The sequence below is a fragment of the Myotis yumanensis genome, unplaced genomic scaffold (assembly GCF_028538775.1).
Source record: "Myotis yumanensis isolate MYYU_CA2020_CCGP unplaced genomic scaffold, mMyoYum1.0.hap1 SCAF_7, whole genome shotgun sequence".
Classification (NCBI taxonomy): domain Eukaryota; kingdom Metazoa; phylum Chordata; class Mammalia; order Chiroptera; family Vespertilionidae; genus Myotis; species Myotis yumanensis.
In genome coordinates, this window is record NW_027223758.1 from 68,633,828 (window position 1) to 68,661,349 (window position 27,522).

The window sequence follows — 27,522 nt, forward strand, 5'->3', positions numbered from 1 at the left end:
GGACTGGGGGTGAGGTAAGGGGTTGCAGTGGTTTGAGGGGCAGAGAGCACTTCTCCTCCAGGGAGAACCCTCCCACACCATGTCTCCCTCAACCAGCGTTCTCTCAGGGCCCTTATCCACCTGCCCAGGGCTGGGCACAGAGACCTGGGGGTACACAGGGCCACTGGCCTTGGGAGCTCACAGTGGGTAGGGGAGAGACATGTCAACAGTGAGTGGAGTCAGGGGGCAGTGGGCACTCGGGAGGAGCGGGGAGGGTGCCCAGCCAGAGGGAAAGAGGCAGGAAAGCTTTCGCGGAGGAGCGGACGTCTGAGCTGGGTCTCCAAAGCCAAAGAAGCCTTTCTGAGCGGAAAGGGGGCTCGGGTGCTCCCAACACAGAGGCCCTGTGTGCACAGGCCTGGAGGCCTGCTGAGAAGGAGCACACGGGGCGTCCGAGGCTGGGCTGGGAGAGGCTGGCCCAGGCGGGTGAGGGAGCACGCAGAAGTCGCTGATGTGCCGTGAGCTGGGCGGCTCCTGGAGACGGCAGGAATCGGTGGGGGTCTTTGAGCAGAAGACTGACCTAGTCAGAGGTGCGGTCCCCAACATTCGGTCGGGTTCAGAGGGGAGGGCAGACAGGAGGGGACCCGCCTGGAGCAGGAGAAAGATGGAGCTGCGAGGAAGACCTGGCTTAGATGCGGGCGGGCGTGCCGGCCGGGTGGGCAGGGCCAGGACGGGTGGAAGAAGTGCCAGGGAGGTGGAGAGTGGAGAAGAGGTTTGGCTCAGCCCTGCATGGAGGGGCCACTTTGGGAGGCAGTGATCTCCCCATCACCAGGGGGTGCAAATCGGGCCTGGGCTCCTCTTGGACGAGGGAACCCCTGGGATCCTCTGCCACCTCAACTGCCTGACATGCCACCAGGAACAAGGGTTTTGTGATGTCCATAGAGTCTCCACAGGACCGCCCGGAGCGTCAGGACCACTCAGCCCTGGGGAGGAAAACCTCCCCACAGCCCCGATTCTAGGGCCCCCACTGCACCCAGGGGTCCTCCCCTACCCTCGGGAGGACTGAACCGCCCCCAACAAGACCAAAGCCTCCAGTCTCCTTGGGGAAGCCAAACAGATCATCAAAGTCCCCGAGAGACAGAGAAGGGCACCCGACCTCCCACTTCCACTGGCGATGAGTGGGGACAGGGCAGGGTGTGCGCGGAGTCCCCTTGTGACAGCCCTGAAGCCCCTCCCCTGAGCACCCCACCTGCTCACCCAGCCCCCCTCACCGTCCCGCCTGCTTGTCTTGGCCGGCTGGTAATTGGGATGATAAATCTTCCTGCCCAGCTGGCCAGCTCTAATCAGAGCCGGGTGTTTTTCGATGCAATTTAATTCCTTTGGGAGGAGGAGGGGCTGATAGATGGTGCAGAAGAGGGTCCAGCTCTGCTCCTGCCCCCACCACAGCCAGTGGGCGGGAAGGAGGTACCTCGGAGCTGCCCCTCCCTCCCTCTCCCCACTCTCATCTCCTCCTCTCTCCCACTCTTGCAGCCTCGATCTCTCTTTCTCTCTGGGCTTCTCTTTCTCTCACAGCCACGGAGAACTTCCAAGTCCAACTCCATTTGTTTTACTGATGAGAAAACCTTGGTCCAGCGATAGAGGCAGGAACAGGGTCACGCAGCACATGGTGCTGGGGTTACAGCAGTAAACACAACAGACACAAATTCTGCTGACTTCCTAACGGGGGAGGTGGGCAATGGGCAAGGTAGGCAGGTAGAAACATGGGGGTGTTGATGTGTGCTGTGGGGAGAAATACAGACGGGGAGGAGGTGTCAGGTGGGAGAGTAAGGGCCAAGTTTAAATAAGGTCATCAGGACTTCACCTGATTGGTTTAACAATGGGTTTCACATTACTTCCTAGTTAGATCTCAACCTAAAGGTCACTGACTCCAGAGAGCACATCCCTGTACACCCCCTCCCCAAGGGCGGGACCCCCTGCTCCATGCTCTCACAGCTCCTGAACTTTATCCCTCGACTCTTTTCACGGTCTGGAGTACTGTCTGTCCCTGCCACTAGACTGAGAGACCATGTTGGTCTTGCTCACTGTTGTGTCCTTGGTACACAGAAGGTGCTCAATCCGTAATTGTCAGCAAAAACCAGAAGTCTCAGCTCCAAATTGCTCAGTCCATTCCTCCATCTGTTACGCATAAGGGACCCGGGGCGCAAAGTGTAAGAGGCCCACCCACCCTGCACAGCCATTCTCCGCCCCAAGTCTGGTCTCTTCCTGAAGCACCCACTGAACTGCTGGGCCCCTCGGCCCCCCAGGGCATCACCTGCCACCTCCCAGATTAATGGGGAGCCAGCACAGGGAAGAACCACCAGGCCGAAGCACGTTTAATTTTAATTTAGGAATCGCTAAGGCTGCAGGCCTGCTCAGCTCTGGGCTGTCAATCAGCCTTCCTCAAGGCTGCATCAATTAGTTTAAAAATATTGAATGTAATTTTGCCTGACACAACATATTGCAGCTACTGCAAAATATAATTTATTTTAGAAGAAGAAATAATTAAACTAATTTGCATGTCAGTCAGCTGAACTGAGATGCCAAAGGCGGGGGGAGGCCCAGGGGGGATCTGGCCCCTGGAGAGGGCACCTGCTGCTGGGCATTGGGTGAGGTCACTGTGGGCCTGGGTCTGAGCAGTAGGTGCCTCTGGATGGACAAACATCCAGGCAGCTAGAGGGCCCACTGACATTGTACCTAGACCAAGCACTGGACTTGGAGTCAGGAGACTTAGAACCCAACCCAGCTCTGCCGCTGACTTGCCTGCAGCTTTGGATAAAGTCCTGCCCCTCTCTGGGCCTCAGTTTTCTCATCTACAAAATGGGTTTAACAAGACCTCCTTAACAGGTTGTTTCGAAAATGAAATGAGGTCATAGATAAGAAAGTTTGTTATAAATTGGAAAGTCCTGCACAGAGGTGAAGATTAATGCATGGGTGGGTTCCTTGTTTTATACCAGAAATATTTAAGGTGGTAAACGTGTGAATTATTATTATTACCAATTTTTACAAATGATGTTAACCTGGGAAGAAGGCAGTCAGAGGTGAGACATCAGGCTGGACTCCCCCACCTGCCAGTCACTCCAGGGCGGTGGTTGGCAGCCCTTGCTACACATTGGGTTCCTGGAGCTGTTTAAAAAAATGGCAGTGTAGCCCTGACCGGTTTGGCTCAGTGGATGGAGCGTCCTGCAGACTGAAGGGTCCCAGGTTCGGTTCCGGTCAAGGGCACGTACCTTGGTTGCGGGCACATCCCCGGTGGGGGGTGTGCAGGAGGCAGCTGATCGGTGTTTCTCTCTCATTGATGTTTCTAGCTCTCTATCCCTCTCCTCTCCTCTCTGTGAAGAATCAATAAAATATTTTTTTTAAAAAAAAGGAAAAGAAACAACGGCAGTGGCCAAGCCTTGGGCATCTGTGTGTTTTAAAGGCTTCCCAGGTGACTAATTGCAGCCGGCTGGAGACTGCTGTGATGTCAGGGTCACTGGGTCTTGATTTCAGGGTGGCCCACAAGCTCTGGGGGTTCCAGGCCAGCCCCCAATATCGGGGTACCTGGGATAAGCTTTGCAGGTGGCGATGTTGGCAGAGTAGAGGCTCACCTCCTCAGGGTTGATTCAGCTGCCCTGCCTCTTAGATCTGAGACCCTCACTCATGCCCAAGGGTTCAGGGCTTTCTCAAGAGGTGACCTGTGACATTTTAAAAGGGAAGGCAGAACAGCAACAGAATGGTAATTACGTGGGAAGGAGGATGTGTTAACTAACCGTATCGTGTAAGCATTTCACAATCTATACATGTATCAGATCCTCACACATTGTACACCTTCAGCTCACACCATGTTACATGACAATGATATCGCAACAAAGCACAAACGTTTCAAAAAGAAGAGGGAGGAGATACCAGCAGAACCTAAAGAAATGGTGCCATAGGGGGGCTCTCCTGCTGTGGCCCAGTCCTCCCTCGGGGTGGCTGCCCACGGACGGGGAACTTGTCCTGAGGGCTCTTTTCTGCGTGCCCACAGGACTCCGTCTCTTCTCTGGTCCCTGCGCCGCCCCCACTGCAGGGGAGGGTGCCCCCCTACCCTCTCTCTGCCTCTGCGGGTAGAGAGGTGCCTGTTCCTGGCACAGCCTCACCCTCCCCGACTCCAGAAAGCACCACCATCTGTCTGTCTAAGTTCTCCAACACCGCGCTCTTAAAAATAACGGCTCTCCCGGCATTCCCAGTCACGACTCCCATCTCTCACCCCTGGAAAAGCCCCCCTAATCGCCGAAGCAGCAGGTCCGAGTGAGCTGAGAAGATAAGGTGCCCCCGGCTAAGGGGAGCTCCAGAGAGGGGTCAGGGTCTGAGTTAATTAAAGACTCACCCACTTCCTTTGAGGTGGCTGCACCTGCCTCCCTGTCTCCCTTCCTCTCTATCAACACACAGGCAGCTGCAGTCCACATCCAGCGGCCCGGGTTCAGAGGAAGAGGCAGCCAACCACTTCCACTCCCCCCAAAACTCCCGGGGCTCCTGGATGCCTGGAAGCTTCCAGGTTGCCCCCAGAATAGTTCCCTGTCAGGCAGGCCAGAGACCCAGCCCTCGAATCCCTGCTTGAAAGGGGGTAGTTTCCTGTCCCAGAGGATGTCCTTGAAGAGGAATGAGGTCACGGCTAAGATAGCAGAGGACCAGGCACCAGTGAGCACTCAGAGGTCTGGGGTGCAGCTAGGAAGGGCCTACATTCTGGGTGTTGCTCAGAGAGGACAGGCTGGGTGAGGGGTCCCAACATCCTAGTCACTTGATGTCACTGCTGAACAGCCCTGAGCGTGTTTGCTTATGCAACAGATCCTTATGCAGCACCTGCTGTGTTGCATGCACAGTTTCAAGGGCTTTACAGATAGTAACTCAGTCTGTCCCCTTAGCCAACCCATAGCTACTAACCCCCTTTTGCTGGGGAGAAAACTGAGGCACAGAGAAGACAAGTCACGTTGCATGGATCACACAGCAGCTAAATGGCGGTGTTGGGCCCTAGCTGGTTTGGCTCAGTGGATAGAGCATCGGCCTGCAGGCCAGAGGGTCCCAGGTTCGATTCCAGTCACGGGCAGGTACCTTGGTTGCAGGCTCCTCCCTGGCCTGGGCCCTGGACCGGGCACATGCAGGAGGCAACCAATCAGTGTGTTTCTCTCACGTTGATGTTTCTCTCTGCCTTTCCCTCTCTCTTCTACTATCTCTAAAATCAAAGGAAAAGTATCCTCGGGTGAGGAATAACAACAACAACAACAACAAAGTGATGGTGTTGGGATCGGAACCACGAGGCTCCAGAGTTCTAGATCTTAATCACTATGCTCCGTTCGTTCTCTGGTGTGGAAACTCATATCAGAGAGGAAAGGTCTTACCCAAGATCAAGCACGGGGTCAAGGACCGAGCCCTGCCGGAAACTCAAACCTCTTTCCATCTGAATCCTTCCGGGTTTCATTCATTTGTTCAACAAATGTATTAGGACCTACTCTGCGTCGTATCCCACAGTGTTGAAGTCATACGACAGAGGCCTTGACCTCAAAGACATCCCAGTGGGAGGAGTGGGGACTTGATGGTTTGGCTGAGGACCCAGGCCAAGACCGGAGGTGGACTTGTCACACCCTCTCAGGGTCAGGTCTTGAAAGACAGAGATTTGGGGCTCAGTTGCCAGCTGACCACATCTTTAAACTTTTCCATGTCGGAGTTTCTCTTCGGCACCATGGGGATATAATTGTACCAAACCACAGGGCTTCTACAAGGATACCTGGAATAATGGGCATGACTGCTCCAGGTGTGTTCTGTTCACTCCATGGTGATGGACAGAGCTGGCGACGATGCTGGTAGTGTTGTTGGAGGCGGGAGTGGGGTGGTGGTGTGATGGTCTGATGGTGGGGCTGAGGTGGTGATAGTGACAGCCTTCGTGTTTGTGATGACGGTAGAGACAATGAAGATGGTGGTGATAATTCTAATGGTGACAGTAGAGCTGGTGGTGATCGAATAGTGATGGTAATAGAGCTATGTGATAGCATTGACAAGGGTAATAGTGATGAGGGTGGAGATGGTGGTACTGATCGTTATATTGGCAGAGGTGGCAATTGTAATACTAATAGTGGTCGTGGTAATAGTAATGGTGATACTGACAGGGGTGATGGTGGAGATGGTGATGGTGTTGGTGATGGCCTGGGTGGTATTGGTGGTTACCGTGGTGAAGGCTGTGATGATGATGCCAGTGGTGCCGATGCTAATGGCACTGGTGGTGATAGTGACAGTGACAGTAATGGTGATGACTACAGTGATCATCTAATGGTGGTGATGGTGATGGCAATGGTGATGTGACAGTGACAGTGGTGATAACCCACTTGTGCCAGATGTCCTCAGTCCTGATCCTGGTACCAGCTTGATCACCCCATGAGTCTCTCTCAGTGTGACTCCACTGCCTGACCTTGTCCAGCAGCAGGTGGGGGCCTGTCTAGGTCTCATATTGGATACCTGTCACCCTCCTCCTGTGCTCTTGCTACAGACAATCATGCCCAGCTCTCCCGGGCATCCCTAAGGATCCGAATCCTGGATGTGAATGACAATCCCCCAGAACTGGCCACTCCCTACGAGGCAGCCGTGTGTGAGGACGCCAAGCCAGGCCAGGTAACGCTCAGGGGCTGGGGACTGCAGGTTGCTGCCGGAACCGGCCAGGGTCTCCTCTACCCAAGCCCCGAAGGGGCTCGGCCTCATGTCAGCCCCCTGCCCCTCCTCACCCTTTAGCTCATCCAGACCATCAGCGTGGTGGACAGAGACGAGCCCCAGGGTGGGCACCGCTTCTATTTCCGCCTGGTGCCTGAAGCTCCTAGCAACCCTCACTTCTCTCTGCTCGACATTCAAGGTGAGTTACTTCTGAACCCCCAAATCCTAGGGTGCATGGAGGGAGGAGCCTAAGTTAACTGCCTTCTTTCCACATTATTGATGGAGAGACTGAGACACCCAGAGGGTCAGCGTTGGGCCCAAGATCACACAGAAAGTCCGGGCCAAGCTGGAGCTGTTGTTACCCAGGCCTCTGGTCAAACCCTGCAGAACAAGCAGCGGGTGGGTGGCCCAGTGGAGAGGGGGCATCTCAAGGGTAGAGAGTGATAGATGGAAATACACAGAGAGGCACTCCATGAGGAGGGGGTGGGTCTGAGGCCAGGGCATAAAGAGCCCCTAGTGAAGGTTGATTAAGCCATATGCACACACACCCACCCTTCAGCTTAAAAAGCGCTTTATGTCACTCACATTGCTCTTTGCATCCTCACAGCCACCCTAAGGTGGTTTCCTTAGCCCTCCCTCCATTTTGCAGGTGATGAAACTGAGATTCTAAGAGGATCAAGGACCCGCCCAGGGCCCTATAGGAGTCGGTGGGGAGGCTGGGACTTGAACTCATGCTTGTCTCAGATCCAGTGTACTTCCTGCCTTAGCTCACTACCTTGAAAGGAAACTGCCCCGCCCAGGCTGAGATGATCCCATTATGAGACCTGCCCCAGCAAGTTCCCCAAGAATTTGAAGTTTGAGCCTTTGAGGTGTAGACTGGGTGATCAATGGACTGGGAGTGAGGGGTCTGGGTTTCTGCCCAGGCTCAGCTGGTGGCTCTCTATGCAATTCTGACAAGGTTGGCACATCTGTAAGCCTCAGTTTTCATCATCTGTAAAATGGGGGCTGACCATGCCTGCCACCTCAGGTGGCTGGGTCCCCCCAGGGAGATGAGGGCTGCCGAGGTATATTGTGAGTACCTAGAACATGTTAGCTCCTTCATTCAGTAACTATTTATTGAGCATTTGTGTCAGGTGCTGTTCTAGGCTCTGGAAATACATGGCAAACAAGATAAAAATCCCTGCCCTCTGGAGTATACGTTCTAGTGAATCAAACAAATAATATGTTGGGGATGTAAGTGGCTGTGGGAGTGGGAGGAATAATGTAATTGCCATAAGAGTCTAGACTTCATTTTGTTCAGTGCTGGCTCCTAAGTGCCTACAGCAGTGCCTGGCACATAGTAGGTGTTCAATAAAATGTATTAAACAAAACAGGGGGGAATAAAACAGGGTAAGAGTGCAAGCTAATTCAAATAAGATGGTCTGGGAAGGCCACCTGAAGGAATCAGTAGTGAGTAGGGATCGAAAGGAAACGAGGGAGTGAGCCATGCAGATAACTGGACAAAGAATGATCCAGGTGGACAGAGCAGCAAGTGCAAAGTCCCTGAGGTGGAAACAGGCCTGGGGTGCTCCAGGAACAGGAGGCCTGCCTGGTTGGCGTGAGTGAGTGACAGGACCAGGAGGAGATGTCAACAGAAAGGTGCCAGGGGCCCGACCATGTTGGTTCCTCTGACCCCGGAATAAGCCTGGGACCATCCCCAATACCTTTACACCCCTTCCCTCCAAAGGGAAAGACCTCAGGGGGCTCTGTAGCCAGACCCATCCATATTTCCAGGAGTCGTGTTAAAAACATTTTACACCTAGTGCACCCCAGAAAGGACACTGACCTTAAGTCACCTGGAGCAGGAGCCCGGAGCCCTGGCTGGGCCAGGCTTGAACCCCCTGGTGGCTTTGGTTGTGTCACGGTAGGGAGTGCCTGGGGGGAAGACTCAGGCCTCAGGGAAGGACTTGAGGGGCTCAGAGTTGTAGCCCTTTAAACCTTTGTGGAAGTATTTCCATATTTTAACCGGCATAGCCCTGCCTTCTCATCATTCCAGCGGTATCCTGAGCAGGCCTCAGGAGACACAAACAGCCCTGGCTTGACCTTTCCAAATGCATGAGTCTTTCCAACCAAGGGGCCTGGGGTTCTGCCCCAAATGCCTCTCTTTGCCTGGAGGCCACCAGAGCTTCTACCTGGGGGGATCCCTGGTAGGAGCAAGGAAAGGTCTCCTCCTCTTCCCGTCCCCCATCCTTCCTGCGGTGTGCCACACCCCCTCCTCCTCACCGTATAAATATCCAGGGTGACAAACGGCTACCCCAAACCATCTGTTTCTTTGTACAAATTTGTAGCCAGTTTGGAAACGTGATTTATAAATATTGCTTTTGCAGCCAGGGACTGACACTGATAGATGTCAGCCCAGATGGATGCATGCGGTGCTGGGCGCAGATTCCACCTAGAAGTTTGGGGTAGGGGTCTGGGCTGGCCAGCGGCTTCCCCAGCTGAAACCAGCCACAGCCCAGGAGGCAGCTCAGGGGTTCAGGGACGATGCTCAGGGAGTCCCTCTTTATGGGTGAAGGATTGGCGGGGACCAAAGCTCTCAAAACGTATGTCTCCATGGCCAAGACAGCAACCCTGGGAAACAAATGTCCCTCTCCTCTCCTCTGTTCTTGCTTGGAAATTTGAAGCTGAGCCAGAGCCAGCCACTCATTTTTCAAATCTGTCTGATTCTCGGTGCCTCCACCACTGCTATTATCTCACACCTGAAACACACAATAGCTTCCCAACTGGTCTTCTACATCCACTCTTGTATTTCACATTAGAAACTTCCTTGTCTGGAATATAGGCTCAGCAAGGGCAGGGACCTGTCTGTGTTGTTCATTACTGTATCCTCAGGGGCTAGAATAGTCCTGTCATGTAGAGGGTGCTCAATTAGTATCTACTGTTGAATGAATAAATGACATGTCACTAGATCACTTCTTTGCTTAAAACCCACCAATCCATGGCCTCCCATTGCTTTTAAGAAATTAACCCAAATTCCTTACCATGGCCTCTAATACTTTCCACGGCAGGTCCCTGCCTCCCCTTCCAGCCTCATCTTGACTCACTTTAGCCATCACCTTCATCCCTCCAGCCACAACGAACTGCTTTTGGCTCCTTGAGTGTATTATGTTTCTTCCAACCTCAGGGCCTTTGCATGGCTATTCCCTCCTTGAACTCATCATTCAGGGCTCAGCAGTAATATCACTTCTTCCAAGAAGACCTCCCTGACCTTCCAGACTGAGTCCAGTCCTCTGTTAGGTGCCCTTCCTATGCTTTTCCTCATTAGCCCTCACCGTGGTCTGTGGTTTGTAATTGTAAACTAACTTGTCTATTTGATTAATATTTGTCTCTCACATTAGAATTTAAACTCAGATCCAGTACTATTGGTTTAGCTCCCCATTATCTTTCCCCCTCCCCCGTAATAGCATGGTGCCTAGCACATAGTAGTTACTCAATAAAGAGTTATTGGATGGATGGATGATGGAAGGATGGATGGAGGAGCATTGGATGAATGTATGATGGATGGATGGATGGATGGATGGATGGACAGACGGACGCACGGGTGGATGAATGGATAATTGGGGTGGATGGAAAAGGTAGCTATACCAACAATTTCACTGGATAAATTCAGATAAGTCACCAACTTCCACATATATAAAATGGGGATCATGTCAACTCTTGATTGTAGGTATTAAACATTACTATGTGTTTAAAGTATCCACTCAATCCTTGATGCATAGAAAGCATTCGGTACATGTAAAGGAGTCCCACCCCATTCCCTCTTTTCCCCATCTTGCTCTTGAGCCTCCTCTCTTCCCCAGGGGAAGGCCGATGTTTTCACAGCCTGGGTTAACTACACCTTTGACAGGAGGGCTAGAGTGCAAGCCAGAGCTGGAGGAACTAACCAAGGACCACAAAAGGTACCCTGAAAGTTGTGGTTCATTCAAGCATTGCTGTTCAAGTCTGGCTCGGCGCCAGGAGAGAGACAGGCACACGCTGCGGTACCACAGTGTGACAAGTGCTGAACAGAAGTGTGCATGGCACCTTCGTAGTCAGAGCAGGGAGAGGGGAGTCATAAATCCTTCCTTCCCAGGGAAGCGGAGAAAGGAGGCCACAGAAAGGAGGTGACATTTAGCTGGAGCATGACGGATGAGGAACTTGCCCAGGCAGGAGGTGGAGAGGGTGTTGCAAATAGCAGGGACTTGGTGAGTGAAGGACAGAGCAGCCTAGACAGAGCGCGGGACTCCGTGCAGCCCCAGGAACATCGGGGTGGGGCGCGAAGAAAAGAACCGCAGCATCTATTGTGAGTCTCTGTGCTGGGAACTATTCTAAGGGTTCTGCACGCGTTTTACCATTTAATCCTCACTCCCACCTGATTCTATTTTCCTCAGCTACAGATTAGGAAGCTGATGTCCAGAGAGGCTAAGTTTCCCAAGCAGTAAATTGTCAACTTAGCGTTATTTTTAACATCTTTGTGGAAATTTTCAAATGGGTGTAAAAGTGGATAGAATCATATCACAAACTCTCATGTGCCTATCACATGAGCTTCAGCCGGGACCAATCTCATTTCAGCTGGATCTCTAGTCCACTTCCTAGATGTGCTCAAGGTCACACACGGCCCTCCGAAGGCTTTTCCCTGCTTTGTACCCATTATGGGGAAGGCCAGGACGGGGACCTGAATTGGGGGCTGCAGAGAGGCTGGGTTAACTGAGGCCACAAAGGCCGGGAGAGGGACCCAGGCTGCCAAAGTCAGAGGTCAGTGAGACCAGCTGCAAGACTTGGAGGGCAGGGCCCCCTCTTGTGGAGTTGGCTGTGAACTGTGGGGCGTGGCCAGCTGGGCTCTGAGTACTTCTGTACCACCATGTTGGCAGCGATCAGAGTGATGAAGGCTCAGGGGTGGCCTGACCCATCCAGGAGAGGTGCAGAGGAGGCAGGAAGGCCAGGGGAAGTGGGCACCGCATGCCATGAGCCCTTGTTCCAAGACCAGACACCCACCCCCAGGCCTGCTGGCATTCCTAGCAACAGGCTACCGCAAGGTAATGAGTACGTGTGTTAGTTCACCATCCTCTCTGGCCACATGTGTTTAAAAAAGGAAGGAGGTGGTTGAGGGAGCTTTGGCATGAGCAGGTCCTCTTACCAGGCCCTGGGGGCCACGCCCCAGCCCTCTAGGCTCAGTCTCTTAGACTCTGGACAGAACGCTTCTGCAGCCAAAGGCAGCTGCTAGCCAGTGTCCCCAGTCTTTTCTGATGACCCAGGACTTGTCAGGACCCAGCAAGCCACAACCCAAGGGCCACAGTTCCCCAGGGTCACGATGCATTGGACAACTGGGGTGGAATCTGGAACAAAACAGGCTGTTGAGACAAATGGGGGAAAAACAAACAGACACCATAGCCAGGGACAGGACCTTGGCCCAGCTGGGGAGAGAATCTTGGAATAGCTTGAATAAGAAAAGAATCTTGAGATCGCTGGGAATAGAATGTTGGGACAGCTAAGGACAGAACTGCGGGCTGTATGGCTGGGAACAGGATCTTCGGGCAGCTGGGGACAGGATTTGGGGACAGCTGGGAACAGAATTTTAGAAGATCGAGGAATAGACCCACAGGTCAGCTGGGAGGCTGGAGCCTGGGGCATAGGGAGGCAAATCCGGAGGTGAAATCAAGAGGTGCCCAGGTCAGGGGAAGCTGAGCCTGGACCTCAGGTCACCCGCCCCTCCCTTTTTCTGGCGCAGACAACACAGCCGCAGTGCACACGCAGCACCTGGGCTTCAACCGGCAGGAGCAGGACGTGTTCTTCCTGCCCATCCTGGTGGTGGACAGCGGGCCGCCCACGCTCAGCAGCACGGGCACACTCACCATCCGCATCTGCGGCTGCGACAGCTCCGGCGCCATCCAGTCCTGCAACACCACGGCCTTTGTCATGGCCGCCTCCCTCAGCCCCGGCGCCCTCATTGCCCTGCTGGTCTGTGTCCTCATTCTTGTCGGTGAGTCCACTGAGAGCCACCCCCTCCCCGTGGGCCCATCCTGGGCACTGGGTTTCCTTCCCTGTGGTCCCTGTGGGGCCTCGGTTTCCCTCTCCATACAGGTAAGGGCTGGCTCGAATGGTGTCCAAGCTCTAACATGAAGTTCCCATGGACAGTCTTCTCAGTACGGAGCAGCTGACGGTGCCAACCCCCACCTGAGACTAAGTCGTACTGCCCCAACCTCTACACGGGCCAAACGTTCCCTAAGTTTGAAAAACCAAGCATGTCTTTAAAGATTCTCTCATCCGTTGTCCTATTTTATTCTCTATGTAGTAAAGGGCTCTTGTGAGCCTCACCACCACTCAGCCAGGTGTATTATCCCCATTTTTCAGATGAGGAAACTGAGGCTCAGAGAGGTTTAGTGGCTTGCGTAGGATGCACAGTTAGTCCGCTGACTTGAAATCACGTCTTCGCGCCCTGTGTTCCCTGCTCCTTTACCCCACCTGCTATGAATCTAAACTGGGGCCAAAACCTTGGGGCAGCTGGGGCAAAATCTTAAGAATTTGGGGTCAAAATTTACTCTGGTGTCAGTTCCACCGGCAGCCCATTGAACCCCAACTATGTTCCCAGTGAAGAGGTCAAGTTCCAGGAACTAAACTGATTCAAGTGGCCATAATGCTGCCTTTCACCCTGGTAGCAAAAGGCCCCATCTCAGCCCTGACTACTGGGCTTCACGGAACAGTGAGAGCTAGAGGGACTCAAGGGAGGTCCATGTTGCAGATACCGGCTTTGCTCAGTTCCCTAGGAGATGTCAGCTGCCCCCACCCCTCATTGCCTACCACTCGTCTGGCCACTGCCCACCCCTCTGAGGACCAGCCTGCGGCCAAGCTGCACCTCCTCAGGTCCCTGCAGGGGCCTCTCCTAGTGGGGAGGCCCCAGCCCCCCTCTCTCCCCTCCCCAGCCCATGGCTCAGAAACCCTTTTCCAGAGGGTGCACTTTACAGCGGTCTCATTTTCTGAGGCAGTGCAAACAAATTTCTGCCTAATTGCCCACAAACGAAGAAAGTGCACATCAGTGCTCTAAAGGTGACGGCGGAATCACTGATCGGGCCTGGCACATCTGTCGCCTGCCGCCTGCGCTCCCCACCATCTGCTCTCACGGGCATCCCCCTCCGCAGCTTCCAGCCTCCAGCTCCAAAAGCCATCCATCCATCTTCCCCACTTCCCTCCTGACACCTTCCCTCCCTCCGGACCTCTCCTTGGCCCCATCCCCTTCCCTGTCATGAGCCACCTTGTTAGGCCATGAGCCAGCACCCTGCTTCATGGCCCTAACCGCTGACTCTGGCCACTGGCCCTGCTGGAGCAGCAAGAACAATCCAGGGCCTGGCATAGTACCCAGGACATCTGTCCATCCATCCACCCACCTATCCATTTAATTCTCCCCTTCATTCATCAGTTTCTTATTTACCCACCCGGTGAGTTCCCCCTCTGTGCTAAACTGTTCTCGGCACTGAACTCAGCAGTGAGCAGAAGAGACTAAAAGCCCTGAGTAACTGGGAGGTCGGGGTTGCCATCACTGCAACGAAGGAGACTGAGGGTGAGGAAGGCAGAAAGAGTATTCGCTCACGTGTGGGCAGTTAAATGTGAGATTCTCTTGGCCAACCCAGAGGACTGGTTAAATAGGAAACAGGACATACAATCTAGATTTCAGGGGAGAGGTCCAGGCTGGAGTTTGCAGCACAGGATTTGCCAGCCTCTAATGGAGCTTTTATAAAGTCACGAGACTGAAGGAGAGCGCCAAGAGGGACTGCGGATGGAGGTCCAAGGACTGAGTCCTGCGACATCTGAGGTTAAGAAGTCGGAGGGGAGACACCTGCTCAGATGGTTGAGTGATCAGACATGGGAGGAGGCAGAGAACAAGGAGGGCGGGAAGTCAAGTGAAGAGAGCCAAGAAGGGCTGATTCATTCATTCACTCATCCTTTCACTCACCCAGGTTTCCATCCTCATTCAGTCATTCATTCAACAAGCACGCTCCACGTGCTCACTGCACGCCAGGCAGCAGTTGGGGGAACATTGCCCAGGTCCTCCGGGGGAGTGGAGCGTGTGTACTTGGGGGTGGGGAGGCTGACATGTTAGCCCCGCAGGGCCGATGGTATGATGGGGCAGTGGCTCTCACACTGGTAGACCTGGAGTGGGACCCGAGCGTTCGCTTTTCTAACCAGCTTCCAGGAGAGCTGGCTGCTGCTGGTCCAGGGATGGAGGTTTGAGAACCAGTGTGACGGAGGGAGGAGCTCCTCACCAAGGGAGCTGGGAGGTGATGGCCTGGAGCTCTTCCGGGAAGGGCTCCTGCAGGAGGCGTCTTGACCTGAGACTCCAGAGACTCGGAGGTGCTCAGGACTCGAGTGGGCAGAGGAGGGCGAGGGTGAAAGGTCAGGGCCAAGGACATTCCTCCAGCCCTCAGCTGCTCCCTCACACCCCCAGCACCTGAGACCTGGGTGTATCTCTTCATGGAGCTGAGGATGAAGACCTCAGAGGTTGGGTCCAGCCCCCAACACCCATGAAATTCCAACCCTGCCCTCGGTGCCCCCGCAGACTGGTGGTCTGGCCCCAGTGTGCACACCCCGAGAGGGAGAGAGTTCCCCACTTATCCAAGCAGCCTTAGGCCCGGCTCCCGGGGTGGGAGGGGCCCTGCGCGGCGCTGACGCCCCTTCTGTCCCCCACGCAGTGCTGGTGCTGCTGATCCTCACCCTCAGGCGCCACCACAAGAGCCACCTGAGCTCCGAGGAGGACGAGGACATGCGGGACAATGTCATCAAATACAACGACGAGGGTGGCGGCGAGCAGGACACCGAGGCCTACGACATGTCGGCGCTGCGGAGCCTGTACGACTTTGGCGAGCTCAAGGGCGGCGGCGACGGGGGCGGCGGCCCGAGCGGGGGCAGCCCCGCGCCCGGCCTGCCCTCCGAGCGCCACCCGCTCCCGCAGGGGCCGCCCAGCCCGCCGCCGGACTTCTCGGTGTTCAGGGACTTCATCAGCCGCAAGGTGGCGCTGGCGGACGGGGACCTGTCGGTGCCGCCCTACGACGCCTTCCAGACCTACGCCTTCGAGGGCGCGGACTCGCCCGCCGGCTCGCTCAGCTCGCTGCACAGCGGCTCGTCGGGCTCCGAGCAGGACTTCGCCTATCTCCGCAGCTGGGGCCCGCGCTTCCGGCCCCTGGCGGCGCTCTACGCCGGCCACCGCGCGGACGACCAGGCCCAGGCCTCCTAGCCCCTTCCACCTTCCGTGGGCCCCGCCCAGGACCGCACTGGGCCCGAGGACACAGCAATTCCCTTCCTCACCCTCTTCCCCAACCCTCCAACCCTCCCAGGGCGGCCAGACGGGAGGGGGCTTGCTGGGGGCGGATTCCCAAAGCCCCGGCAAGGGGCGTCGGGGTGCAGCTTTCGGCCCAGAGGTGCGAGAATTATGATCAACGTTATTAAAACTGCCGCGAGACCAGGCACTGCGTGGGTCTGGGGTTAGGAAGGGAGATCGGGGTGTTGTTGCTGCGAGAAGGGGCGGGTTACTCCCAGCTTGGGGGAAAACCCTGGGGGGAGGACGCTGCCAGGTGCCCCTCACAGGTTTCCCCCATAAGAGTTAAGAGGAAAGAAGGGCTGTTCATTTACTAAGCGCCTACTGTGTGCTGGGATACTGGAGAGTCTATCTTAGTCATCACAGAAACCATGAGGTGGGACCCCGCGGGGAACAGCTGGAGAAAGCCACTCAGCGCAGTGGCAGTGAGCTGTCCAAAGACACCCGGTCCGTGAACAGTGGGACCCTTGGTACTTGCCAGCTGCCTGGCCTCGGCAAGTGACCCCGCTTCTCTGGACCACAGTTCCTCAACTGTCAACTGAGGCTAATAACAGAACCTACCTGGAAGAGCTGTGAAGATAAAAGGGTTCAGAAGTCAAGGGGTTAGGACAGTGCCTGGCACATAGTAGGTGTTCAATAAATGTTAGCCTTTGATACTATTACTATCATTGTCGTTATTAGAAGCCCAGCATGTCTGCCTCCCAGGTCTGAGCTCACTCCCTCACCCCAGTGGCCCTCCCCCTTTTCCCAACATCTCCAAGGGAGGAGGAACAGGTCCCAAATGCCTGTTGTGCTCCTGCCCTGACTGGGGAATAGGGATGGTCCAGGGACTGCAGAGACTTCCAGAGCCGCAGGCAGCACTGGGATAGGGCACCTGCCAGGGGTGCCGAGAGAGGACAAGCTGGGTGGCTCTAGGACTTGGATGAGGTGGGAGGGTTGGTGGAAGGTGAAGGGATCAGAAGCCACTGAGTACATTGGGGACCTCATCTGTCTGGTCCTGGAACCCATCCGTCTCCCCATTCATGGACCCCCCAAGTTAAGAACCGAAGGGGCTAAGTCATCTCTAAGCCTACAGCTCTAAAACCATTTGATTATAAGATACAGGCTATTTGTCTTTCCACCCTACTCCCAAGTGATTCATTCATTCCACACTGATCTGTTAATGCCACCTCCTAGTACCTGGGCATCCTTCATCGCGGTCCTCAACTCCTGAAGCCTCAGTTTCCTCACCTATAAAGCAGGGCTGATGACAGCACCTCCCTTAAGGGATTGTTAAGAGGCTTAAAAGAGATCATAAATGTTAAGCTCTAATCTCAGTGCCTTCTTGACACATTATTGAATGTGATCAATAAGTACTCATTAGCTTTATTTTTTCACCCTCCCAGCGAGCATTCATTCATTCCCTCCACTGTGACAGATCCAGAGCTGGCCATTATGTCCTGAGTGCCTTATCTGTATTATTTCATCTAAGTTAGATACTGTCAGCCCCGGTTCACAGGTGAGGAAACTGAGGCTCAGAGAGTAATGACTCACCCAAGTTACACAGATTTGTCATTCCTGCCTTCCAGTAATCAAGGAGGCAGTGGGCAGAAGTAGCCAATAATAATGCATTTGGTAAGAGTTGTAGCAGAATTAACAGAACAAGGTCCTGGAAACACTGAAAAAACAGTTAAATGATTCCTGGAGTGCTTCCCAGAGGAGGTGACTCCAACTGGATCTTAAAGAATGAGTATGAGATGTATGAGTTGGCCCAGCAAGCAAAAGCATGCCAAGCAGAAAGAAGAGTATGCATAGGTCGGGGGTGGGGAGGGGGGGGTGCAGGGGGAGGGGCGACAGGCAAGAAGCATGTGATGGCTTTAGGAATGGTGTCGGTCCCAGGGGCTGGATCACTGCGTGGAGTGGTGAGATGTGAGACAGGGAAGGCCAGTTGGAGGGAGGTTAGGGAAAGAACTTGAAGGCCAGGCCAAGAAAAACTTGATGCTCTGCTCAAGTTGAACCTGTCTCCTAAAGTCCTCAGAGGGTGGCTAATGGCAGGGATATGGGGTTTGTGTGGTAGGCCCAAGTCAGGGGATATTGGGACCCTCCTGGTTCCTGTAGTGTGTGCTATAAATGGGTACGGTGAGTTAGGGACCGATGGGGAGATGTGCGATCTCTCCCACCCATGTGTGCCCAACTCTCACATATGAATCCCAACACCAGTTTGCAGGTTGGTTACGACATCTCCATTTTAGAGGGGGGATCAGGACCCAGAGGAGTGAAGTGACTGGCACCCATGGAACAGGCCTGGGACAACACAGGACTCCTGTTTCTAGACTGTTACCTCCACACCTGCCGGTTCCTTGACAGATTCTGACTCTGCCAAGAAGCAGGTTTCGGGCAGGTTAGGTGCCCGGGACATATAAACGTGGAGTCACTGGACATGCTGTCCAAGTCCCACACACGGAGAATGGCTTTCCCAAGGCCACTCGGAGTTAAAGATCTTGTCAGAAATAACAGTATTCGTCCGGATTCATCCTCTGAGCCTCTGGCTCTGCCATTTACCAGCTGTGTGACTTCGGACAAGTGACTGTGGACCCTCTGTGTCTTCACGTCCATGTGCATGAAGTGCACACGCTCAGAACACCTCCGAGGGCTGTAGTGAGGATACAGTGCGGTAAAACCACTGACACTTACTGGGCATTTCCCACGTGCCAGGCACTGCTCTAAGCACTTCGCATGAATTACTCATTTACTGCCCCAACGACCCAGTGAAGTGGCCCTCATTTTAGAGGTGAGAAAACTGAGACCCCAGCCAGTGGCTAGAGCATCGGCCCTCAGACTGAGGGATCTCAAGTTTAATTCCAGTCAAGGGCATGTACCTCAGTTGCAGGCTCGATCCCCACCCCGTCGGTCCGTGTGGGAGGCAACCGATCAATGTGTTTCTCTCACATTGATGTTTCTCTGTGTGTGTCTCTCCCTCTCCCTTCCACTCTTTCTAAAATTCAATGAGGAAAAAAATACCCTCCGGTGAGGATTAACAAACAAAATGGTGAGAAAACTGAAGCACAAAGAGGTTAGTAACTTGTCCAGGATCTAACAGCTAATAAGCGGAAAGGCCGAGATTTACCCAGGGTGCTCTGGCCCCCAAACGTGCGCTGTGAGCAGCACACACAGGGTCTGGCACACAGTCAGCGCTGAGCTCGCAGCCTGGGCGTGTCCGATGTCGCTATCGCTGTCTGCGCCTGGGAGAGCTCGCTCCTCGCCTCGCCGCCACACCCACAGCCTGTGGGGGTCCTCAGGGCTCCCCGTGGTTTCTGCCAATTCCAGGGTGGGGTGTGGAGGGAAAGGCAATGCTTCCCCAGTCCTTTGTTCCAGCTCCTGCCCTCGCCATGTCCATTGGGTCCTCGCCAACCCGGCAGTGCAGTCCCCTGAGTCCAGCCCCTTCGCTGAGTTCTTTAAGGTGCCCGCTGATGCCAAGCATGTGTGAGCTTTGTACACTTTTCTGATAGTTTGGGGCCACAGAGAAGGGTCTTGCGGAGGACACCGCCTTTGGCCACCTGTCTGGTTGGTTCGCGTCAAATTCCCCAAACTCCAAGTCCCCTCCCTGTGCTCTGCAGAGAGCCCGGCCGCCCCTGCTCCAGGCTCTGCCTGGGCACCCCACCTCCATCAAGGAGCTCAGAGAACACAATGTCTGCCCTCCTTACAAGGCACCTGGGGCAAAAAGAAAACATTTTCCTCACCGTCATATGGGATACAAGAGTATTCAGGTCATGAGCCAGAATTAATGTATCATTGGACAAAAGTTTAGAACCAGCGGTATGAATGACAATGACATCGTGGTAATGCTGCTGGTGATGGGGACGGCACACCTACAGAGGGCTTGCTGCGTGCGGGGTGCAGTTCTAAGCACTGTACGTCACTCTTACTCATTCAGCCAAAACCATGGAAAGTAGACTTGATGTTTACTGTGTGTAGCGCTTTACATAAGTTGCCTTGTTTCATTTTCAGCAGGAAAATCACTTGCCCTATTTTGTAGATGAGGGACCCAGTGCTCACCGATGAGGAGGACTTGCTCAAAAGCATAAGAAAGCTTGTAAGGTCACACCCCACACGAGTCTGCACAGGACCAAGATGACTATCTATATATTGATTGATTTGAGAGAGAGAGGCAGAGAGAGGGAGAAAGAGACACTTCGATGTGAGAGAAACATCTATCCGTTGCCCCAACCAAACCCACAACCCAGGTATGTGCCCTGACTGGGAATCACATTGGCAACCTCTCAGTGCACAGAACAACGTTCGACCAACTGAGCCACTCTGGCCGGGCGACTGTTTCCGAGCGGAGTTTCTGGGCGAGTGTGGGGAGGCAAGAGAAGCAGTTGGTGAGAAGGGGAGGCACTCCAGACAGATGGCAGAGCTGCAGAGCAAGGTGGAGGTGGGGCCCGGGCCTCTGTCCAAGCCGGGGTCTGCGTGTCTGCTGTGTCCCCATATGCATGCACCTGCACGTGGCTGTGAGCACCCACCGGGAAGTGGGAAGTCAGTGCGGAGCGCACAGGTCAACAACTAACCCCCCACGTCCTGCTTCAGGCAGCTGTGAGAGCCGGCTGCTGTCACCGGGGGCGGCCACGCTCCGGCGTCCGTCAGCCAGCCATCACCGCTGCCCACCCCCGGGTCACGAATCAGCAGCGCCACTTACCTCCTGCCAGCAAGCACTCAGGCCAGCTCCATCACTGGTCGCTGAGCCTTTGGAAAATGTAACCCTGTCAGCCCTCACTGTGAGACAAGAGGGCTCACGCTTCAGTGCACGCACAGCGGTGCACAGCACGCCCCCATACTCATGATGCATGCACATGTGTCCCCTCAGACACGTTCCCGCCTCGTGCACAGCACAGACACATGCGTGCTCACAGCCATGCGCCCAGAGCATATCCCTGCAGGCCTGCAAATGTGCTCACACGTCTGCACACCATGCCTGTCCTAGAGGCAGGCTCTCATGTGTGTACTCATATTTGTACACAAAGCATATACATGCTGCCCATAGATGTCTTCTCTTACAAGCATGTACATGTGCCTCCAGTGATACGCTTCCATGAGCCAACACATTTCCCTTCCACGCATGCACTTATGAACATGTGTGGGTTCCAGACACTCGCATGCAGGTACACAGTACATGTGTTTGTATCCCCTCAGATGTGCTTATGCACATGAACTCGTAGCTCCATGCACACAGCCGTAACGTATACACACCCTCATGCACAGGAAAGCATGTGTAGCCTTAGGAACAATCAGTTACAAACTCTGATTCCAAGTGCATGATGCCCACAGGTGTGTTTGCACAGGGGAGCACATGGGAGGTCTGTCTGTGTATAATACACATGAGGACTTATAAGGATCTACACAAACCAGGCACAGCCAACAAGCACCTCCAAGAAGCACTCACACACATGTAATGACACACACCCTCATGCATCTGCCTGTCTGTGTACGTCCACTTCCACACCACGTGTCCTCAAGCACCTAACCACCTCTGTCCACGTGCTCCTCCGGCCGGCCCACCATGACTCACCCACAGCCCTGTCACCTGTGCTAATGCCACACAAGCCTGCACTCAAACAGACACATGCCCCTGAAGCTTGTCTCCCACACATGTGTGGGGTCAGAGCTCTGGCACGTGGGTGTGCACACGCCCCCAGGGTGCAGCCTGCCCCAGCCCCCGATTGTCAGGTGTGCTGGGGACAGCAGGAATGGTGCCCACACGCAGAAATCGCCACTCGTGCAGAATTGCATCTGCGGCAAACTTCTCATTTGCTGTGCAAATGATGATTAAATGTTATTGTGCAAGAGAAAACAGCAAGGAAGATTCATTAGCTTTATTGTCAGGGAGGACTCATGGGCTCCAGCTCCCCGCTGGAAGGCCGGCTTAACCCCCTGTGTGCTGGGGGTGCCATGCTCAGATGTGGGCTGTGGATAATCAAGGCCAGGGAGACAGGTCCCAGCCCTGGGACCATGTGAGTGAGCCGGGGTGCAGAGAGCACTGGGGAGGGAGTCAGGAGTCCAGGGGCCCCTCCAACCTCGCCCCTTGTTTGCTGAGCAGTCGTGGACTTGTCATTTCATTCATCAGATCCTCTCTCACCCCTATTGTGTCACGGGAATATAGAGGCCATGGTCCCTCCTGATACATGGGGCTTTCCGATGGGGAAGGGTGTCCCAGGCTGCTGAGACAGCTCCAGGGGCCACAGTAGCAGCGCAGGGCTTGTCCAGGAAGACAGGTTCTCAAGGGCCCAGAAGGCCCTTCCAAAGAACTTGGAGCTTTTCCCAAGAAAATGAGGAACTATGAAAGGTGTATGAATAGAGCTGACAGATAAAATACAGGGCGCCCAGTTAAATGTGAATTTCAGATAAATAACGAATAATGGTTCTAGCATTAGTATCTCCTAAATATTGCCCAGACATACTTATACTAAAACACATAGCCATTATTTATCTGAAATTCACATTTAACGGGGAATCCTGTATTTTTATTTGTCACATCTGGCAACGGTATGTATGGATTTGCATTTTAGAAAGATCGCCCTGGCTGCTGAGTCCGGCGTAGATTAGAGAGTGAGAGGAGGGAGAGAGACCAGCACGGAGGTAAGGAATTCATAGCCTCACCTTTTAAGTCAGAGAACCCCTCAATTTTTAGCAGGGCACATGCCATCTATTACAAGGACCACACTTTCCAACCTCTCTTACAACTCGGTGTTACGGGGACCGAGCCCCAGCCCATGAGAGCTAAGCAGAATTGTCACGTGGCAGCTTCTAGGAACCTCCTTAAAAGACGGCTGACCCAGGCCTTTTGCTTCCTTTCCTGCTCCTCCTTTCTGCTGATCGGTCACAGCTGAGACGGGTGGAGTCAAACAGCCCCCTTACACCACGAGGACAAAGACTGGACCATACGGATGGTCAAACAGTGAACTCGAAATAGTCTTGCTTCTGTGACTTATAGAACCTTTCCACCTCATGGAGTCACCATACCAGACCTGCACGGCCCACACCCACACTTGTTATACACGAGAGAGAAAGAAACTTCCATCTGTTGAAACCACTGTTATTTTGGTTTTCCGCCCCAAGCAGCCAAGCCTAATGGTAAGCTGATACGGGAATCTGAGACAGGAACCTCAGAGAGAGATGCTCGGGCTTAAACTGGGTCAGCAACAGTGGATTTGAGAAATGTTTAAGACCCAGGAGGAGTCAGCAATGGACTGGATCTGGGGATGGTGGGTAGAGAATGTCAAAGGCTTTCAGGCTTGAGTGACAAGGACAGCGAAGCTGGTAATGAGCCGGGAAACCCAGAAGACACCTCAAATCTGGGATCGCGGGATGTCAGTTTGATTGGGGGCATGTTGAGTTTGAGGGGCCTGCGAGCATGTGCACAAGACGTGGGGATTCGGGACTGGAGCTCAATAAATCTCTGCTGGTCCCCTCACCTACCGGGTAGCTAAGGTCATTAAGAGCCAGGGAGGCCCGAGGAGAGGGAGGCTGAGGGGGTCCCAGGGGGAAGGGCGAGCTCTGAGGAAGCAGCAGGCGCAGGTGGAGGGAGAAGAGCCACGTGGACCTCCATTTCTCCAGCTGTAACATGGGGGCCGGTGGGAGGGGTGACCTAACTGATCCCTAAAGTTCCTTCCTGATCTAACATTCAAGAATGCCAAGGTGTGACCTTAGAGCACTTATTTCTCCTCCCTGTGACTCAGTTTCCCCTTTGGAAAACAGGGTAAAAACAGTACCTACCTCATGGGGTTGTTTGCAGGACAAAGTGACCCAGACTAGCTTTTCGCTCAGACCCGGCATAGAGTCGGAGCAAAATAAGGGACAGCTGTCAGGTCGTGGCTGGGGGAGCTTGGCATGCGTGAAGGAGGGGTGGGGTGAGTCCCTTCCCCTCTCCAAGCCCAGAACGAGGCTGAAAGCCGGGGGTCCCTCACAGAGACCTTCCGTGGGCCCCTGCCGTGTGCAGAACACAGTCAGATGGGGAAAGAGGAACACGGGGGGAAGAAAAGGTGCTTCCTCTTGAAATGGTGAGACAGCCCAGCCTTGTCAGGAGAGTTTGGAGAAAGTTACAATTCAGGGACCGGAGAGGGGCTGGAAAGGGGGCAACGGTGGGAATGTCTAACCCACGGAGGGGCTGACGGGTTCAGGTCGTGAGGGCAGAGTGCTCCGAGCTGGAGGGAGCCGAGTGGATGCCGTGGGGCAGAGCGAAGGGGGGGCAGCCTGCTGATGACAGCCCAGGCGTCCGTGAAATGGGTCTTCTGGGAGCAGAAGGAGCTAGAAGGGCTGTAACACTCTACCTTCCCAGCACCAGTTTGCTCAGGCTGCCGCAACACAGCCCCAGAAGCTGGGTGGTTTACACAACGGAAATGTATTCCCTCTCAGCCCCGGCGGCGAGAAGCCTGAACTCCAGGTGTCAGCAGGCTTGTGTGATTGTGGGAGGGCTGTGAGGGCCGGATCCGTTCCAGGCCTCTCTCCTTGGCTTGTCCATGGCCGTCTCCTCCCTGTGTCTCTTCACGTTGCCTTCCCTCTCTGTGTCTGTGTCTCTGCCCAATGTCCCCTTTCTAGGACACCCGTCATATTGGACTAGGGCCCTTCCCAACTCCACTGCACCCTCATCTTCACTGATTACACCTGCAATGACCCTATTTCCAAATGAGGAGGTATTGTGGGTTAGGGCTCCAACATGGATTTTAGGAGGACACAGCTCGGCCCATAACATCCCGTTTTAGTCCCAGCACCAGCTGTCACCACAGAACCTCGCCAGGCTCCCTTGGGTGGAAGCCTACACAGTCTGAGGGCAGAGGCCGTGGGGTCCTGATCACCAGCTGGGGTAGGGTGAGGACGGGCATAGCTTCCTCCCTCCTTTTCCTTCACACCCATTGGTTCATGTAGACCAGTGGTTCTCAACCTGGGCTGCACATTAGAGTCACCTGGGAATCTTTTTATTTTATTTTATTTTTTTAAAATATATTTTATTGATTTTTCACAGAGAGGAAGGGAGAGAGATAGAGAGTTAGAAACATCGATGAGAGAGAAACATCGATCAGCTGCCTCCTGCACACCCCCCACCAGGGATGTACCCACAACCAAGGCACATGCCCTTGACCGAAATCAAACCCGGGACCCTCGAGTCCGCAGGCTAACGCTCCATCCACTGAGCCAAACCAGCCAGGGCGCCTGGGAATCTTTTTAAAATCCTGATTTCTGGGCCTCATCCTCTGGAAATTCTGTTTCTTTGTTACTAATGTTGTGGCCCCACCCCATAACAAAGAAACAGAATTTCCGGAGGATGAGGCCCAGAAATCAGGATTTTAAAAAGATTCCCAGGTGATTCTAATGTGCAACCAAGGTTGAGAACCACTGACTTAGACCCTCACAGTTAACCATACACACACACTCTCTATTCAGAAAAAAGCCCAGTGACCCACCCATATACATGAAGGCAGCTCACCAAGACGCCATGCAGAATCCTCACATACAAAGATACATGCATACACATGTATGCACATGCTCACAGTCATGAGGACACGCACTGATACAGAACACAACTCACACACACACTGCCCAGACACACAGATGCATGCTAGCACACTCACACAGGCACAATGACAGCCCCATCAGTAGACACACAGACACATCTATAATCCCACAATCACACACACTACATGTGCATTATCATAGGCCCACAGACCCACACACAAAGATACAAAATCCAGGGACACAGGCATTCATGTGCACACACCCAGATAGACACAGGGGCCATCTGCAGACACAGGACTTTTTAATCCCGTTGTGGTTGGCAGATCCTGGCAGGCACACACCATCCCTCTGGCCTCACAGCTCACCATTCACTCCCTGGTAATTGGAGGCAATTTAATCCCCATCCCGCCTAGCCAATCACAGGCTCCACAGAACAGGCAGCCATCAAAATCCCCCCCATCAGGAGGCAGCGAAGCAGAGGCCCCCTTCCCACTCCAGTTTCCCCTTCTACTTTCATAGTTGAGATAGATTTACAAACACAGACACACATACAATGAAGTCCTGAGGTTGCATATACACATGCAGTCCCATGTACACAGAAACCCACACTCTACACATGCACACACAACTACACACAGAGGCACAAGACGACGGTGTAACACAGATATAAAAGGCATGGTGAGATAGAGGGTGTCTATAGCTACACAGATACACATAGTCTCACGGTCGGTTAATGCGAATGTGTGTACATCATTCCAGGAGTTCTACTAATGTGTGTGCACACACAAACATATGGTGACACGTGGAGATGGAGGACACATATACGCAGATCTCAACCTGTGCTCACTGACACCTTCCCAGAGTGTCTGAGCACACACCCACCAGCACAGTGACAATGAAAAGGTGACAGGCACAGAAACACGAGAGCACACAAAACGCACAGGGCCCTCTCTGGCCCATTGTGTGTCCCCCACAGAGGCCCACAGTCCCAGCCCACTGAGCCCAGAGTTGGCCCAGTTCCCTCCCCAGCCAGGATGATTTCCCAGGAGAGGGGCGCCGAGGTCCCACCTGCCAACCTGCTGTTCGTAGCTCTATCACGGCCGGTGCGCTGACATTCAGAGCCTGGCACCAGGATGATCGCTTTTGCTGTAATGTACCACAGATTGCACTGACATTTGGAAAATATTCCACCTCGGGACCCATTCAACTTCAAACTTTTTTCTGGAAGAGGAGAGAAATGGCAGAGAGGGCAGCGAGGGCCTGCAATGTTCTGAAAAGGAACTGTTTCCCAGCACACACCCCTGCAGCTGAGCCCTCGCGCCTCTCGGCCTCTCCTCCCAGAGACCAGGGAACACTGGCTGTCCCTCAGGACAGGAGACTAGGAGGAGAACTGGACAGCTCAGAGCAAGTTCCAGAGCACACAGCAAGCCTTCATAGAGGATCGGCTGGGAGTCCCTTCATCAAGTTGGGAACCCGGCGATAGCTACCTGCTTATTAGACCGCCTACTAAGCACCAGGCCCTATTTTAAAGATGTTGCATACATGAGCTCATTTGTAATCATAAGAACCTTGTGAGGTAGGAACGGTTATCACCTCCATTTGAATGATGCGGATCTGAAGCTCAGAGAGGTGAAGTGACTTGCCCAAGGTCACACAGCCAGGGAAGGCTGGAGCTGAGATTTAAACCCAAGTCTGTCTGGCTCAGAACCTGCCCTTTGGCCACCTGCACACGGTGAACTTGTAAGATGTGTCGTGGAGTCAGGCAGATGCTGAATCCTCTCCAGGCCTCTCATTGCCTTTTCCCTTCTCTGCTTTCCCATCTCTTCCCCTTCCTCTCTCTGGCTTCCTTTCTCTCCTCTTTCCTCTCTTCTCTCCGCCTCTCTAAGCGGAACCAATGTTCCCAGGATGATGGCACCGTTTGGGTCGGCTTCCTGGAAGGGAGGAGGAGGCCTGGGCTGCACCTGGGAACTCAGAGTGGATGGGCGGAACGACATCTGCAGAACCAATGTGCAAGCCTCGCAGAAAAGCCTGAGGAAGCC

The 27,522-nt window shown here is 54.0% G+C and overlaps 1 protein-coding gene across 2 annotated transcripts in view; it reads left to right on the plus strand.

Annotated features, from left to right (window-relative positions):
• Nucleotides 1-16,639, plus strand: part of CDH22 (cadherin 22) — a 122,941-nt gene extending 106,302 nt beyond the window's left edge. For both annotated transcript variants that reach the window (XM_070421596.1, XM_070421597.1), the window contains exons 9-12: nt 6,515-6,636; nt 6,754-6,871; nt 12,419-12,670; nt 15,375-16,639. In XM_070421596.1, coding sequence (XP_070277697.1) covers nt 6,515-6,636; nt 6,754-6,871; nt 12,419-12,670; nt 15,375-15,916 — 1,034 coding nt within the window. In that variant the 3' untranslated portion in view covers nt 15,917-16,639. The remainder of the gene's footprint in view (nt 1-6,514; nt 6,637-6,753; nt 6,872-12,418; nt 12,671-15,374) is intronic.
• Nucleotides 16,640-27,522: the final 10,883 nt, after the last annotated feature.